Genomic DNA, 12,143 nt, shown 5'->3' on the forward strand with positions numbered 1-12,143 from the left:
AAGGTTTTGATATAAAAGAAATAAGAGTCTGTCTATGACACATCTAGATGTGACATAATTATATCACATCTAAGTTTGATGTCCACTCTGTTTGTGGTCTATTTTTTTGTCCTAGTTTTTTTTATTTTTTGTTGCTGCATTATATACTTATAAGAGATTAGATATGACATCTTCAAAAAACATCTAGATGTGAATTAGACAAACTGAAAAAATAATGGAGAGGCTGTGGGCAGGCAGGCAGGCAGGCGCACCGCACACATGGGCGGAGGAGGCCGACAGATCGCAACGTAGCGCCGGGAAGGGGAGCTGCGTGCTGTCCCAGGCTGGTATCCCGTTGCCGTCGCCACGTTCCCTCGCTTTCACCCACCTAAGTGCCCAGCCACCACTCTACTTACCTCGCCCGGCACACGCAAACGCGCGCCTCCATCGGCCTGCCACTCGCAGTCGCTTCCCTTTCCCACCACGTTGACACCTCTTCCGCTCCGGGAAGGAGGCAGGCACGTAGACGTAGCGATGGCGCCGCGTTTCCTGGCGTGCTTCGGCAGGGGCGGCGCGACGGCCTCGGCGCCGGAGCCTGTGGAGGACCTGGCCCCGGGCCCGGTGCTGGTGGAGCTCTTCTCCTCGCAGGGGTGCGCGGCGTCGCCTGAGGCGGACGCCCTGGTGGCGCGGCTGGCGCAGGAGTCCTCCGAGACCGGCGGCGGCGAGCGAGCGATGGTGGTGCTGGGGTTCCACGTGGACTACTGGGACTACCGCGGGTGGAAGGACCCCTTCGCGGCCAGCGCCTGGACCGTGCGGCAGAAGGCGTACGTGGAGGCGCTCCGGCTGGACACGCTCTTCACGCCGCAGGTCGTCGTGCAGGGCCGCGCGGACTGCGTCGGCACCGAGCAGGACAAGCTCGCCCAGGCCGTCCGCGACGCGCCCCGCTACCCCTCGCCCGCCATGAAGGTACGCACGCACGCATGCTGCATGCACCCACCACCTTAAGAATTGTTGACGGTGCTCTGAACCGTGTGCGTGCTCTGCAGGTGAAGTTCCAGCGGCCGAACCCGAGCACGCTGCAGGCGTCCTTCACGGGCGCGCTCCACTCCCGCGTGGACGGCGGCGGGAGCGTGCTGGTGGCGCTGTACGAGAGCGGCGTGGTCACCGACTGCGGCCGCGGCGAGAACAAGGGCAAGTCGCTGCTCAACGACCACGTGGTGCGCCGGCTGGAGAAGGTGGCCGCCGTGCGCGACGGCGCGTCCGCCAGGAAGGCCGTGTCCGGGTCCGTCCAGTTCCCGCTGTGGGACGACTTCCGCGCCACCAAGTGCGGCCTCGTCCTCTTCGTGCAGAACTCGGCGCTGCAGGTGCTCGGCGTCCAGCACTTCGACCTGCCCGACAACGTCTGATCGAGTGGCGGGCACCAACTTGCGGAGAGCGCAGGGGCCAGACGACCAGGGGAGCGTTGCACAAGTATTCTTTGTAGAGTTTGATTTGATTGGCGTGCTGCGTTGTTGTAATAGCACTTTGTAAGAGCACTCGTGTGATCGATTACTGGAACAATGGTTGTATCTTCTTGAATAGACCAAGATAGTACAGTAGTCTAAGGAACATGCACAAATGCGAATAACAGAGAAATCGAAGTTACACTAAGGTGCCTCTGAGAACCTAAAATCATTAAATGTACCCAAATGATAACGCCCACGCGGGTGTCATATTTGCACATCGCAATTGAAAGAAACCACCACATTTGGGGCTTCTCTTGCAAAAAACAACCTGGTCGCTAATCTTTTGCAAAAGCCACCGCGCATTCAGTAAAAGTTTTGCAGATTGCACTGAACCTGCCATTTGGCGCGGTTGAGGGCGTTTACAACACGTGGGGCCCAATTTGGGTGACGTGTCCTAACGGACGCGCGGACGGCGCCGTTTGGTCCAAACCGACGCGGTCTGGTCGCGCCGGACAGACCGACCGCCCGCACCCGACCAGACCAGGCCTCTCCCTCCAGCTCCAATCCATGGCGACGACGAAACCTGGCGGCGTGGACGGCGGCGGCGGAGTTGCTGCCGGTGGGGATGCTCCGGGCGGCGGTGCTGGAGATCCACCAGAGTTATGCGGGAGCTCCAATCCCTCGAGCGCGCTGCCTCTTCCCCAACCGTTGTCGCCGCCGAAGTCGTTGGAATACGCGACGGCTACTGCGTTCGCCCAGACGGTGAAGGCCAATCCGACGGGCAGCCAACATTTTGCCTCCTCCTTCGGCGATGTGGAGTAAGTCATCCTCCTCCTTCTTTGTCATTTCCCGGATTGGCATTCTAGGGTTAGGGTTCTAGGGTTAGTTAGTGTTCTTGGGTAAGTGTAGTACGGTTAAGGTTCTAGGGTTAGGGTTCTAGCATTAGGGTTAGTGTTATATGATATCCTCTCTGTCACATGATTGGTGGTCTCACAGAAATTAATTTTAGCATGAGTAATTTGACAGAAATCCTATCTGTCTGTTGTTTGATCAAATACTGGTCTTCACCAACTTTAGTATTGTAAATTGAATTAGAAATTTCTGTTGCCACCAATTTTAACACTGTTAACTGATTTTTTTTCAACTTATTAATAGGGCTATGAACTGACCCATTTAACACCAATCTGACCTCTTAACAATAATTTTAACATTGTTAAATGAATTATTTCATCTTATTCTTATACCTGTTAACTGACCTACTTAACAACAAAATTAAATGAATTTTATCTGAATTTGTAGCTTGGATGATGAAGAATGGGAAGTGAGGTTCCATTTCCTAGACAGAGATAACTTGGAAAGAACAATATGTTTATCAAACATAACCTTCTGGAATCTCATTGCCCTAATAGAGGTAGAAGGCTATAGTTCAAGGGATTTTATGTATTATGTTAGAGATCCAGGAGTTGGGGTGTCAGGAATGGAAGAATTAACTGATGATGACAAGGTGGAAGAAATGTTGGATCACATAGCTAGTAAAGGAAAGAATGTTGTTAGCATTATAGTTATGAGAAGTGATGCACCTAGACCAGTTGATTTGAACATTGGTTATGCTTATGAAGAGCAGGTTTCTTTGTTAGAAATAGGTGTACCAGTTGTCTATGAGGTAGAAAATTCAGGAGTTCTTTTCGCTAGTCCAGTGAAACCCCAACCACAACCAGTCCAAGTAATGAACACACAGGAGAGCACTTGTTTGTTGAAGCAAAAGGGCCCAAGTGAACCTGAGTTTGCTTTGGACAATGGTAATGAGAGGCATGAGTATTTCATGCAGACAGACCAAGAGCAAGAGCACATTGAGCAGATGATGGAGCAGAAAAGAAATGAAGAAATTCAGAGGTACGGGAGTAATAAGATACAAAGAGAGAAGTACAATGCAGCAAAAAGAAAACTCCCACAGCTGCTTGCTGAGGAGTTCACTGATAGTGAAAGTGAGGATGAAGATCTAGAAGATGAGGACATATTGGCTAGGTTGGAGGCAATGAAGAGGCATAGGGATGGTCCACTATATCACTTTGAAGGAGACACTGATGTAGAAGAGCTATATGGACCAGAGGAGGAGGAGGAGGAGAATGAAGGAAGAGTTGAAGAGGAAGGACAGGAGGAGCCACTAGATGAGGGCTTGAGAGGAGGAAGCAGTGTAGGAGGAAGCAGTGCAGGAGGTAGCAGCAGCACAGGAGGAAGTAAGAGGAGGGTGAAGGGGCCAACAACAAGATCCCATGCAAGTTTGGATCAAATCATAGAGCAAGACTGGGCACCTTCATTTGATGAGGAGAGCAACCCAGGTGACCTAAGTTAGGAAGAGAATGATTGGGCTCAGCTTACACCATTTAAGCTACCAAATGGTAGGAAGAGCATAGCCAAAAAGAATAAAGTTAGGGTTTGGTATGATGAGAAGAGGGAAAACCCACAAGAACAATTTGTCAAGAAACTTTGTTTCCTAGATGTGCAACAGTTCAGAAGGGCACTGCTTACATTTCACATCTCACAAAACAGGAACTACTCATTTCATAGGAATTGCTCAGATAGAGTTATCGTAGTTTGCAGTACAGATGACTGTCCTTTTTTCATTGCTGCTTCCAAAATTGCACATGAGAAGACATTTTGCATAAAGAAAATGAACTTGTACCACAATTGTCCTATTGTTGGAGAGAGCACCAAAGTGACTGCTAGGTGGTTGGCACATGAGTGTGAGCAACAGTTAAGGTCTGACATAAACACACCTGTCCAGGCAATAATGGACAATTTGAAGAAAAACATGGAATTGAAGTGTCCATTCACATGGCCTACAGGGCAAGGAAAGCAGCTAAGGAAGTTGTCCAGGGAGATCAGAGGGCACAATACACTAGGATAAGGGATTACCTCCAAGCTGTGCTAGATACCAATCCTGGAAGTAGATGCATTGTTACAACAAAGTATCTGAAGACTCATCCTAGTATAAACCCTAGATTTCATGGCTTGTTCATGTGCCTCAATGCTTGCAAAGAGGGCTTCCTAAATGGTTGCAGACCCTTCATAGGTACTTGCATAATTATTTTCCCAACATCTTTCCCATTGCATTTGGTTATGTTTGGTACTAATGTGTTCTGTTTGGTTTTAGGTGTTGATGATTGCTTTGTTAAGTTGACAACAGGGCAACAAATATTGGCTGCAACTGGAAGAGATGGTAATAACAACATCTTTCCCATTGCATTTGCAATTGTTGACAAGGAAGACACTGCTAGCTGGTCCTGGTTTCTAACCCAGCTCAAGTATGCTCTTGGTGGTGAGTCAGGGAAGTATGGCAACTACACTATCATATCTGATAGACAAAAGGTACCTCACACATCATCATTCTTATATTTACTGAAGTTTTACCATGCTTAGTACTATCAAATTGTTTGTTGTTATACTATATTTTGAACACTAGTTATTTAAACAGGGCCTTCTTAAAGCCATAAACAATGTCTTCCCAAATTGCCCTCAAAGATACTGCCTTAGACATATTTATCAGAACTTTCAAACAGCTGGCTTTAGAGGTGAAGAGTTAAAGAAGTATATGGATCAGGCTAGTTATTCATATACTGAGCATGGTTTTGATCAAGCAGTGGAAGGCATGAAAAGAGAGTGTGAGGAAGCTTGGAAATGGCTTAGAAAGATACCCAAGCATACATGGGCTAGACATGCCATGGACAAAAATTGTAAAACTAATTTGGTTGTTAACAATATTAGTGAAGTTTTCAACAAAATGATACTTGATGTGAGAGGGAAACCAATTAAAACCATGGTTGGTGGCATCAGAACTAAATTGCTAGTTAAGTTCAATGCAAACAGGACCAAGACTGAGACAGCCAAGTGGAAGATATGCCCAACATATGCTGAAAAGCTAGAAGAAGCAAAACACCATGCTAGATACTGTCAATCCATCAAAGCAGGACCTGATCTATACCAGGTTAGCAGTGGAGAAAGCACATATGCAGTAAAGCTGCAAGTGCACACATGTGGGTGTAGCAAATGGGACATGACTGGTGTTCCTTGCAAGCATGGTGTTTCTGCAATTAACAAGGCAAAACTTCATCCAGAAGATTTTGTTAGTGATTTCTTCAAGAAACCAATGTACCAAGAAGCCTACATTCCAATTGTGTATCCTGTGCCTGGGCCTGACCTATGGCCAAATACTGGGACCCCTGACATAGAACCACCGGTTTTGAGAGACAAGCCAGGAAAGAAGCAGACTAAGAGGAGAAGGAATCGGTTTGAGAAGCCAGCTCCCAAGGATACATTAAGGATGGCAACAATAACCTGCAGCAATCGCAACTTGACAGGTCATAGGTACACTAGCTGCCACAAAAATCTGAAGCCAGCCCTAGCCAGGAGAAGGAACCAACACCAGGTTAAATCTTGTGTATATATGTTGTCACTGCATGTTAAATCTTGTGTATATTTAATACTATGTTCTAATCTATCTATATGTTGTCACTGCAGGAAAACAGGAGAGTTGATGCACCAATGGCAGCTCCATCTGCTCCACCAGCAGCAACGGCAAGAGCTCCTGCTGCAACCAGTGCAACACCAAGGACAGCTCCAGCTACAACTAGGGCTGCAACTAGGGCTGCATCTTGTTCTCAAGGCAGCAAGAAGTGATGTCATGTTGAAATATGTTTAATTCAGCCTGTTTTGGCTAGTTTGTGCTAAAGAATATTAAGAATTTCATGTTGAAACCAGTCAGTTCTAGTCCAAGTGGTGGACTATGTAATGTACCTAATGGTTGTGATGCACTATGGTACTCTGGTTATGATGATATGATGATGAACTTATTAGTTATGATGTTTTCAAGAAGTTTTCGTTCTCTTGTTGTGATGATGATCATAGTTTCATAGTTGATAGGATGATGATCTTAGTTTTCATGGTGTTGATATGTTGGTGATCACAGTTTTCATAGTTCACATGATGTTGATCATAGTCGACAAAACCCTAAATGGATCCACTTGGGCATTTAGGGTGCCTCGGCGTCGACAAAACCCTAAATGGGTCCACTTTGGGCATTTAGGGTGCCTCAGCGTCGACAAAACCCTAAATGGTAGCACTTGGGCATTTTTGGTGCCTCGACGTCAACAAAACCCTAAATGGATCCACTTGGGCATTTAGGGTGCCTTGGCGTCGACAAAACCCTAAATGGGTCCACTTTGGGCATTTAGGGTGCCTCGGCGTCGACAAAACCCTAAATCGATCCACTTGGGCATTTAGGGTGCCTCGGTGTCGACAAAGCCCTAAATGGTAACACTTGGGCATTTTTGGTGCCTCGGCGTCGACAAAACCCTAAATGGATCCACTTGGGCATTTAAGGTGCCTCAGCGTCGAAAAAACCCTAAATGGGTCCACTTTGGGCATTTAGGGTGCCTCGGCATCGACAAAACCCTAAATGGTAGCACTTGGGCATTTTTGGTGCCTTGATACGTCTCCAACGTATCTATAATTTTTTATTGCTCCATGCTATATTACCTACTATTTTGGACTATAATGGGCTTTATTTTCCACTTTTATATTATTTTTAGGACTAACCTATTAACCGGAGGCCTAGCCCAGAATTGCTGTTTTTTGCCTATTTCAGTGTTTCGGATAAACAGAATATCAAACGGAGTCCAAACGGAATAAAATCTTCGAAAACGTGATTTTCTCACCGAACGTGATCCAGGAGACTTGGACCCTACTACAAGGGATCAAAGAGGTGGTCACGAGGGTGGGGGGCGCCCCCCCCCCTAGGGCGCGCCCCCTGCCTCGTGGGCCCCTCAGTGCTCCACCGACATACTCCTTCCTCCTATATATACACACGTACCCCCAAACGATCAGAACAGGAGTCAAAAACCTAATTCCACCGCCGCAACTTTCTGTATCCAGGAGATCCCATCTTGGGGCCTGTTTCGGAGCTCCGCCGAAAGAGGGCCGTCATCACGGAGGGCTTCTACATCATCCTAGCCCCTCCGATGAAGTGTGAGTAGTTTACCTCAGACCTTCGGGTCCATAGTTAGTAGCTAGATGGCTTCTTCTCTCTCTTTGAATCTCAATACAAAGTTCTCCCCCTCTCTTGTGGAGATCTATTCGATGTAATCTTCTTTTTGCGGTGTGTTTGTTGAGACCGATGAATTGTGGGTTTATGATCAAGTCTATCTATGAATAATATTTGAATCTTCTCTAAATTCTTTTATGCATGATTGGTTATATTTGCAAGTCTCTTTGAATTATCCGTTTGGTTTGGCCAACTAGATTGGTAGTTCTTGCCATGGGAGAAGTGCTTAGCTTTGGGTTCGATCTTGCGGTGTCCTTACCCAGTGACAGAAGGGGCAGCAAGGCACGTATTGTATCGTTGCCATCGAGGATAACAAGATGGGGTTTATTTCATATTGCATGAATTTATCTCTCTACATCATGTCATCTTGCTTAAGGCGTTACTCTGTTTTTAACTTAATACTCTAGATGCATGCTGGATAGCGGTCGATGAGTGGAGTAATAGTAGTAGATGCAGAATCGTTTCGATCTACTTGTCACGGACGTGATGCCTATATACATGATCATGCCTAGATATTCTCATAATTATGCACAATTCTATCAATTTCTCAACAGTAATTTGTTCACCCACCGTAGAATACTTATGCTCTTGAGAGAAGCCACTAGTGAAACCTATGGCCCCCGGGTCTATTCTCATCATATCAATCTCCATCACTTTTATATTGTTTTGCTATTTACTTTGCTTTTACTTTTTACTTTGCATCCTTATATCAAAAATACCAAAAATATTCTATCTATCACATCTCACTCTCGTAAGTGACTGTGAAGGGCTTGACAACCCCTAATCGTGTTGGTTGCGAGTAGCTATCGCTTTGTGCAGGTACGAGGGACTTGAGCGTGGGCTCCTACTGGATTGATACCTTGGTTCTCAAAAACTAAGGGAAATACTTACGCTACTCTGTTGCATCATCCCTTCCTCTTCGGGGAAAACCAACGCAAGCTCAAGACGTAGCAAGAAGGATTTCTGGCGCCGTTGCCGAGGAGTCTACGCAAAAGTCAATATACCAAGTACCCATCACAATCCCTATCTCTCGCATTACATTATTTGCCATTTGCCTCTCGTTTTCCTCTCCCCCCAATTCACCCTTGCCGTTTTATTCGCCCTCTCTCTCTCCCTATCCTCCCTCTCTGTTTGCCTTTTTGTTTGCTTGTGTGTCAGTTTGTTTGCCTGCTTGTCGTTATGTCTGAAACTAGGGAAGTTATCGCCAATTTGGGCGATAACAATATCATGGAAAATTCTGATAGTCCTGCTAAAGAACCTACCATCTTTCATACAAAAAAAATTCCGTGTTGGTAGTGGTAATATTATTGGAAAAGGAGTTATTCAAGATTTCTTTACTTGTGCTTGTGCTTTACCTTCTATGCGTAGTTCTATCCTTCACAGAATTAGTAGTCTTGCGGACTCTATTTCCATGCTTGTAGTTGAACTTGAAAGACAATTCATGCACATGCATCCTTCTATACAAAGGATTTTTCTGGAATTTTCTAATATTGAGCATTCTTCTGTTAAGCGTGCCGCTACTATCTTTTTGGCTCATGAGTTTAGATTCATAATAAGAAAAGCCAAAGAAATATTTACGCATTATAGGGTGGACGCTTGCCGTCCTCCCATAGAGGCTATCCTCTTTGATCAAGAAGAAATAATGCGTTTTCAATCCCTAGATTATGTTGCTTTCAATGAAAATCTTAGAAGAAAGGTTCCTACCAATGTTTTAGTTGATAGAATTTCTGATCTTAATGATGATTTGGCTATTCAAAATAATGAACTAGGATATTCTCTTGAATATAGGCTCACAAAGTTCTGTCAAAAGAATGCTTATAATGATGAATTGGTGGTGCATTATGAAGGACCAAAGGAGGAACCTATACCTCCCAAGGTTGATCTTCGGGACTTTTGTCCCGTTAAATTTAATCCTTTTGATTACTTTTGCTTGCCTCAAAGAAAACTTGCTGCCGAACATAGAGAATATGAAATGAGTTTCACCAATCTATCTTATTACTATGGCAATACCTAGATCTATTCTTGCTCGTTATGCCTAGCTAGGGGCGTTAAACGATAGCGCTTGTTGGGAGGCAACCCAATTTTATTTTTATTCCTTGATTTTTGCTCCTGTTTAGTAATAAATAAATTATTTAGCCTCTGTTTTGGTTGTGTTTTTTGTGTTTAGTTAGTGTTTGTGCCAAGTAGAACCGTTGGGAAGACTTGGGGAAAGTCTTGTTGAACTTGCTGTAAAAAACAGAAACTTTAGCGCTCACGAGAACTGCTGTCATTTTTATTTGTAGAGTGTTACTTAGTTAATTCTTTTTGGAGATGATTAATAGATAAATTCCTCACGTCCAGAAATTTATTTTAGAATTTTTGGGATTCCAGATCTTGCGCTAGCTACAGATTACTACAGACTGTTCTGTTTTTGACAGATTCTGTTTTTCGTGTGTTGTTTGCTTATTTTGATGAATCTATGGCTAGTAAAATAGTTTATAATCCATAGAGAAGTTGGAATACAGTAGGTTTAACACCAATATAAATAAATAATGAGTTCATTACAGTAACTTGAAGTGGTCTTTTGTTTTCTTTCGCTAACGGAGCTCACGAGTTTTCTATTTTGAGTTTTGTGTTGTGAAGTTTTCAAGTTTTGGGTAAGAATTTGATGGATTATGGAACAAGGAGTGGCAAGAGCCTAAGCTTGGAGATGCCCATGGCACCCCCAAGATAATCCAAGGACACCAAAAAGTCAAAGCTTGGGGATGCCCCGGAAGGCATCCCCTCTTTCGTCCACTTCCATAGGTAATTTACTTGGAGCTATATTTTTATTCACCAACATGATATGAGTTTTGCTTGGAGCGTCTTGTATTATTTGTGCCATTGTTTGTTAGTATGCCACAATCATCCTTGCTGTACACACCTTTTAAGAGAGCCATACATGAATTAAAATTTGATAGAATACTCTATGTGCTTCACTTATATCTTTTGAGCTAGATAATTTTGCTCTATGTGCTTCACTTATATCCTTTGAGCTAGATAATTTTTCTCTATGTGATTCACTTATATCCTTTGAGCTAGATAATTTTTCTCTATGTGCTTCACTTATATCCTTTTGGGCGTTATAATTTTGCTCTATGTGCTTCACTTAGATCTTTTAGAGCACGGTGGTGGATTCGTTTTGAAGAAACTATTGATCTCTCATGCTTCACTTAAATTAATTTGAGAGTCTCTTATTAGCATGGTAATTTGCCTAATAATAATATGCTTGGTATTCAAGATTTGTGAAACTTTCTTTTGAGTGTGTTGAATACTAAGAAAAGATTGAAGCATGATAATTGTTTTGAGATATGGAGGTGATAATATTGAAGTCATGCTAGTTGAGTAGTTGTGAATTTAAAGAATACTTGTGTTGAAGTTTGTGATTCCCGTAGCATGCACGTATGGTGAACCGTTATGTGATGAAGTCGAAGCATGATTTATTTATTGATTGTCTTCCTTATGAGTGGCGGTCGGGGACGAGCGATGGTCTTTTCCTACCAATCTATCCCCCTAGGAGCATGCACGTAATACTTTGCTTTGATAACTTCTAAATTTTTTGCAATAATGAATTCATTATGACTAATGTTGAGTCCATGGATTATACGCACTCTCACCCTTCCACCCTTGCTAGCCTCTCTAATACCGCACACCTTTCGCCGATATCATACACCTACCATATACCTTCCTCAAAACAGCCACCATACCTACCTATTATGGCATTTCCATAGCCATTCCGAGATATATTGCCATGCAACTTTCCACCATCTAGTTCATCATGACACATCCATCATTGTCATATTGCTTAGCATGATCATGTAGTTGACATAGTATTTGTGGCAAAGCCACTGTTCATAATTCTTTCATACTTGTCACTCCTGATTCATTGCATATCCCGGTACACCACCGGAGGCATTCATATAGAGTCATACTTTGTTTTAGTATCGAGTTGTAATCATGGAGTTGTAAATAAATAGAAGTGTGATGATCATCATTCAATAGAGCATTGTCCCAAAAAAGGCCAAAGAAAAAAAGGCCCAAAAAAATATAAATAGATAAAAAAGGGGCAATGCTACTATCCTTTTTTCCACACTTGTGCTTCAAAGTAGCACCATGATATAGCAAGTCTTATATATTGTGCTTCAAAGTAGCACCATGTTCTTCATATAGAGAGTCTCATATGTTGTCACTTTCATATACTAGTGGGAATTTTACGTTATAGAACTTGGCTTGTATATTCCAATGATGGGCTTCCTCAAATTGCCCTAGGTCTTTGTGAGCAAGCAAGTTGGATGCACACCCACTAGTTTCTTTTGTTGAGCTTTCATACATTTATAGCTCTAGTGCATCCGTTGCATGGCAATCCCTACTCACTCACATTGATATCTATTGATGGGCATCTCCATAGCCCGTTGATACGCCTAGTTGATGTGAGACTATCTTCTCCTTTTGTCTTCTCCACAACCACCATTCTATTCCACCTATAGTGCTATATCCACGGCTCACGCTCATGTATTGCGTGAAGATTGAAAAAGTTTTGAAAAAGTTAGAGTATGAAACAATTGCTTGGCTTGTCATCGGGGTTGTGCATGATTTAAATC

The 12,143-nt window shown here is 43.9% G+C and overlaps 1 protein-coding gene across 1 annotated transcript; it reads left to right on the forward strand.

Moving 5' to 3' along the window:
• The first annotated feature begins 258 nt into the window (after positions 1-258).
• LOC125536694 lies at positions 259-1,559 on the forward strand. The gene is made up of 2 exons (XM_048699938.1): positions 259-945; positions 1,026-1,559. Exons 1-2 carry the CDS (start codon positions 514-516, stop codon positions 1,383-1,385), a joined length of 792 nt encoding a protein of 263 aa, XP_048555895.1. The 5' UTR covers positions 259-513; the 3' UTR covers positions 1,386-1,559.
• Positions 1,560-12,143: the final 10,584 nt, after the last annotated feature.

Source organism: Triticum urartu, chromosome 2, assembly GCF_003073215.2.
Source record: "Triticum urartu cultivar G1812 chromosome 2, Tu2.1, whole genome shotgun sequence".
NCBI classification, from domain to species: Eukaryota; Viridiplantae; Streptophyta; class Magnoliopsida; order Poales; family Poaceae; genus Triticum; species Triticum urartu.

Coding starts and splice junctions, on each gene's coding strand:
- LOC125536694 (XM_048699938.1), top strand. CDS start 514: ATGGCGCCGCGTTTCCTGGCGTGCTTCGGCAGGGGCGGCGCGACGGCC. Junction 946..1,025: donor ACCCCTCGCCCGCCATGAAG/GTACGCACGCAC, acceptor CGTGCTCTGCAG/GTGAAGTTCCAGCGGCCGAA.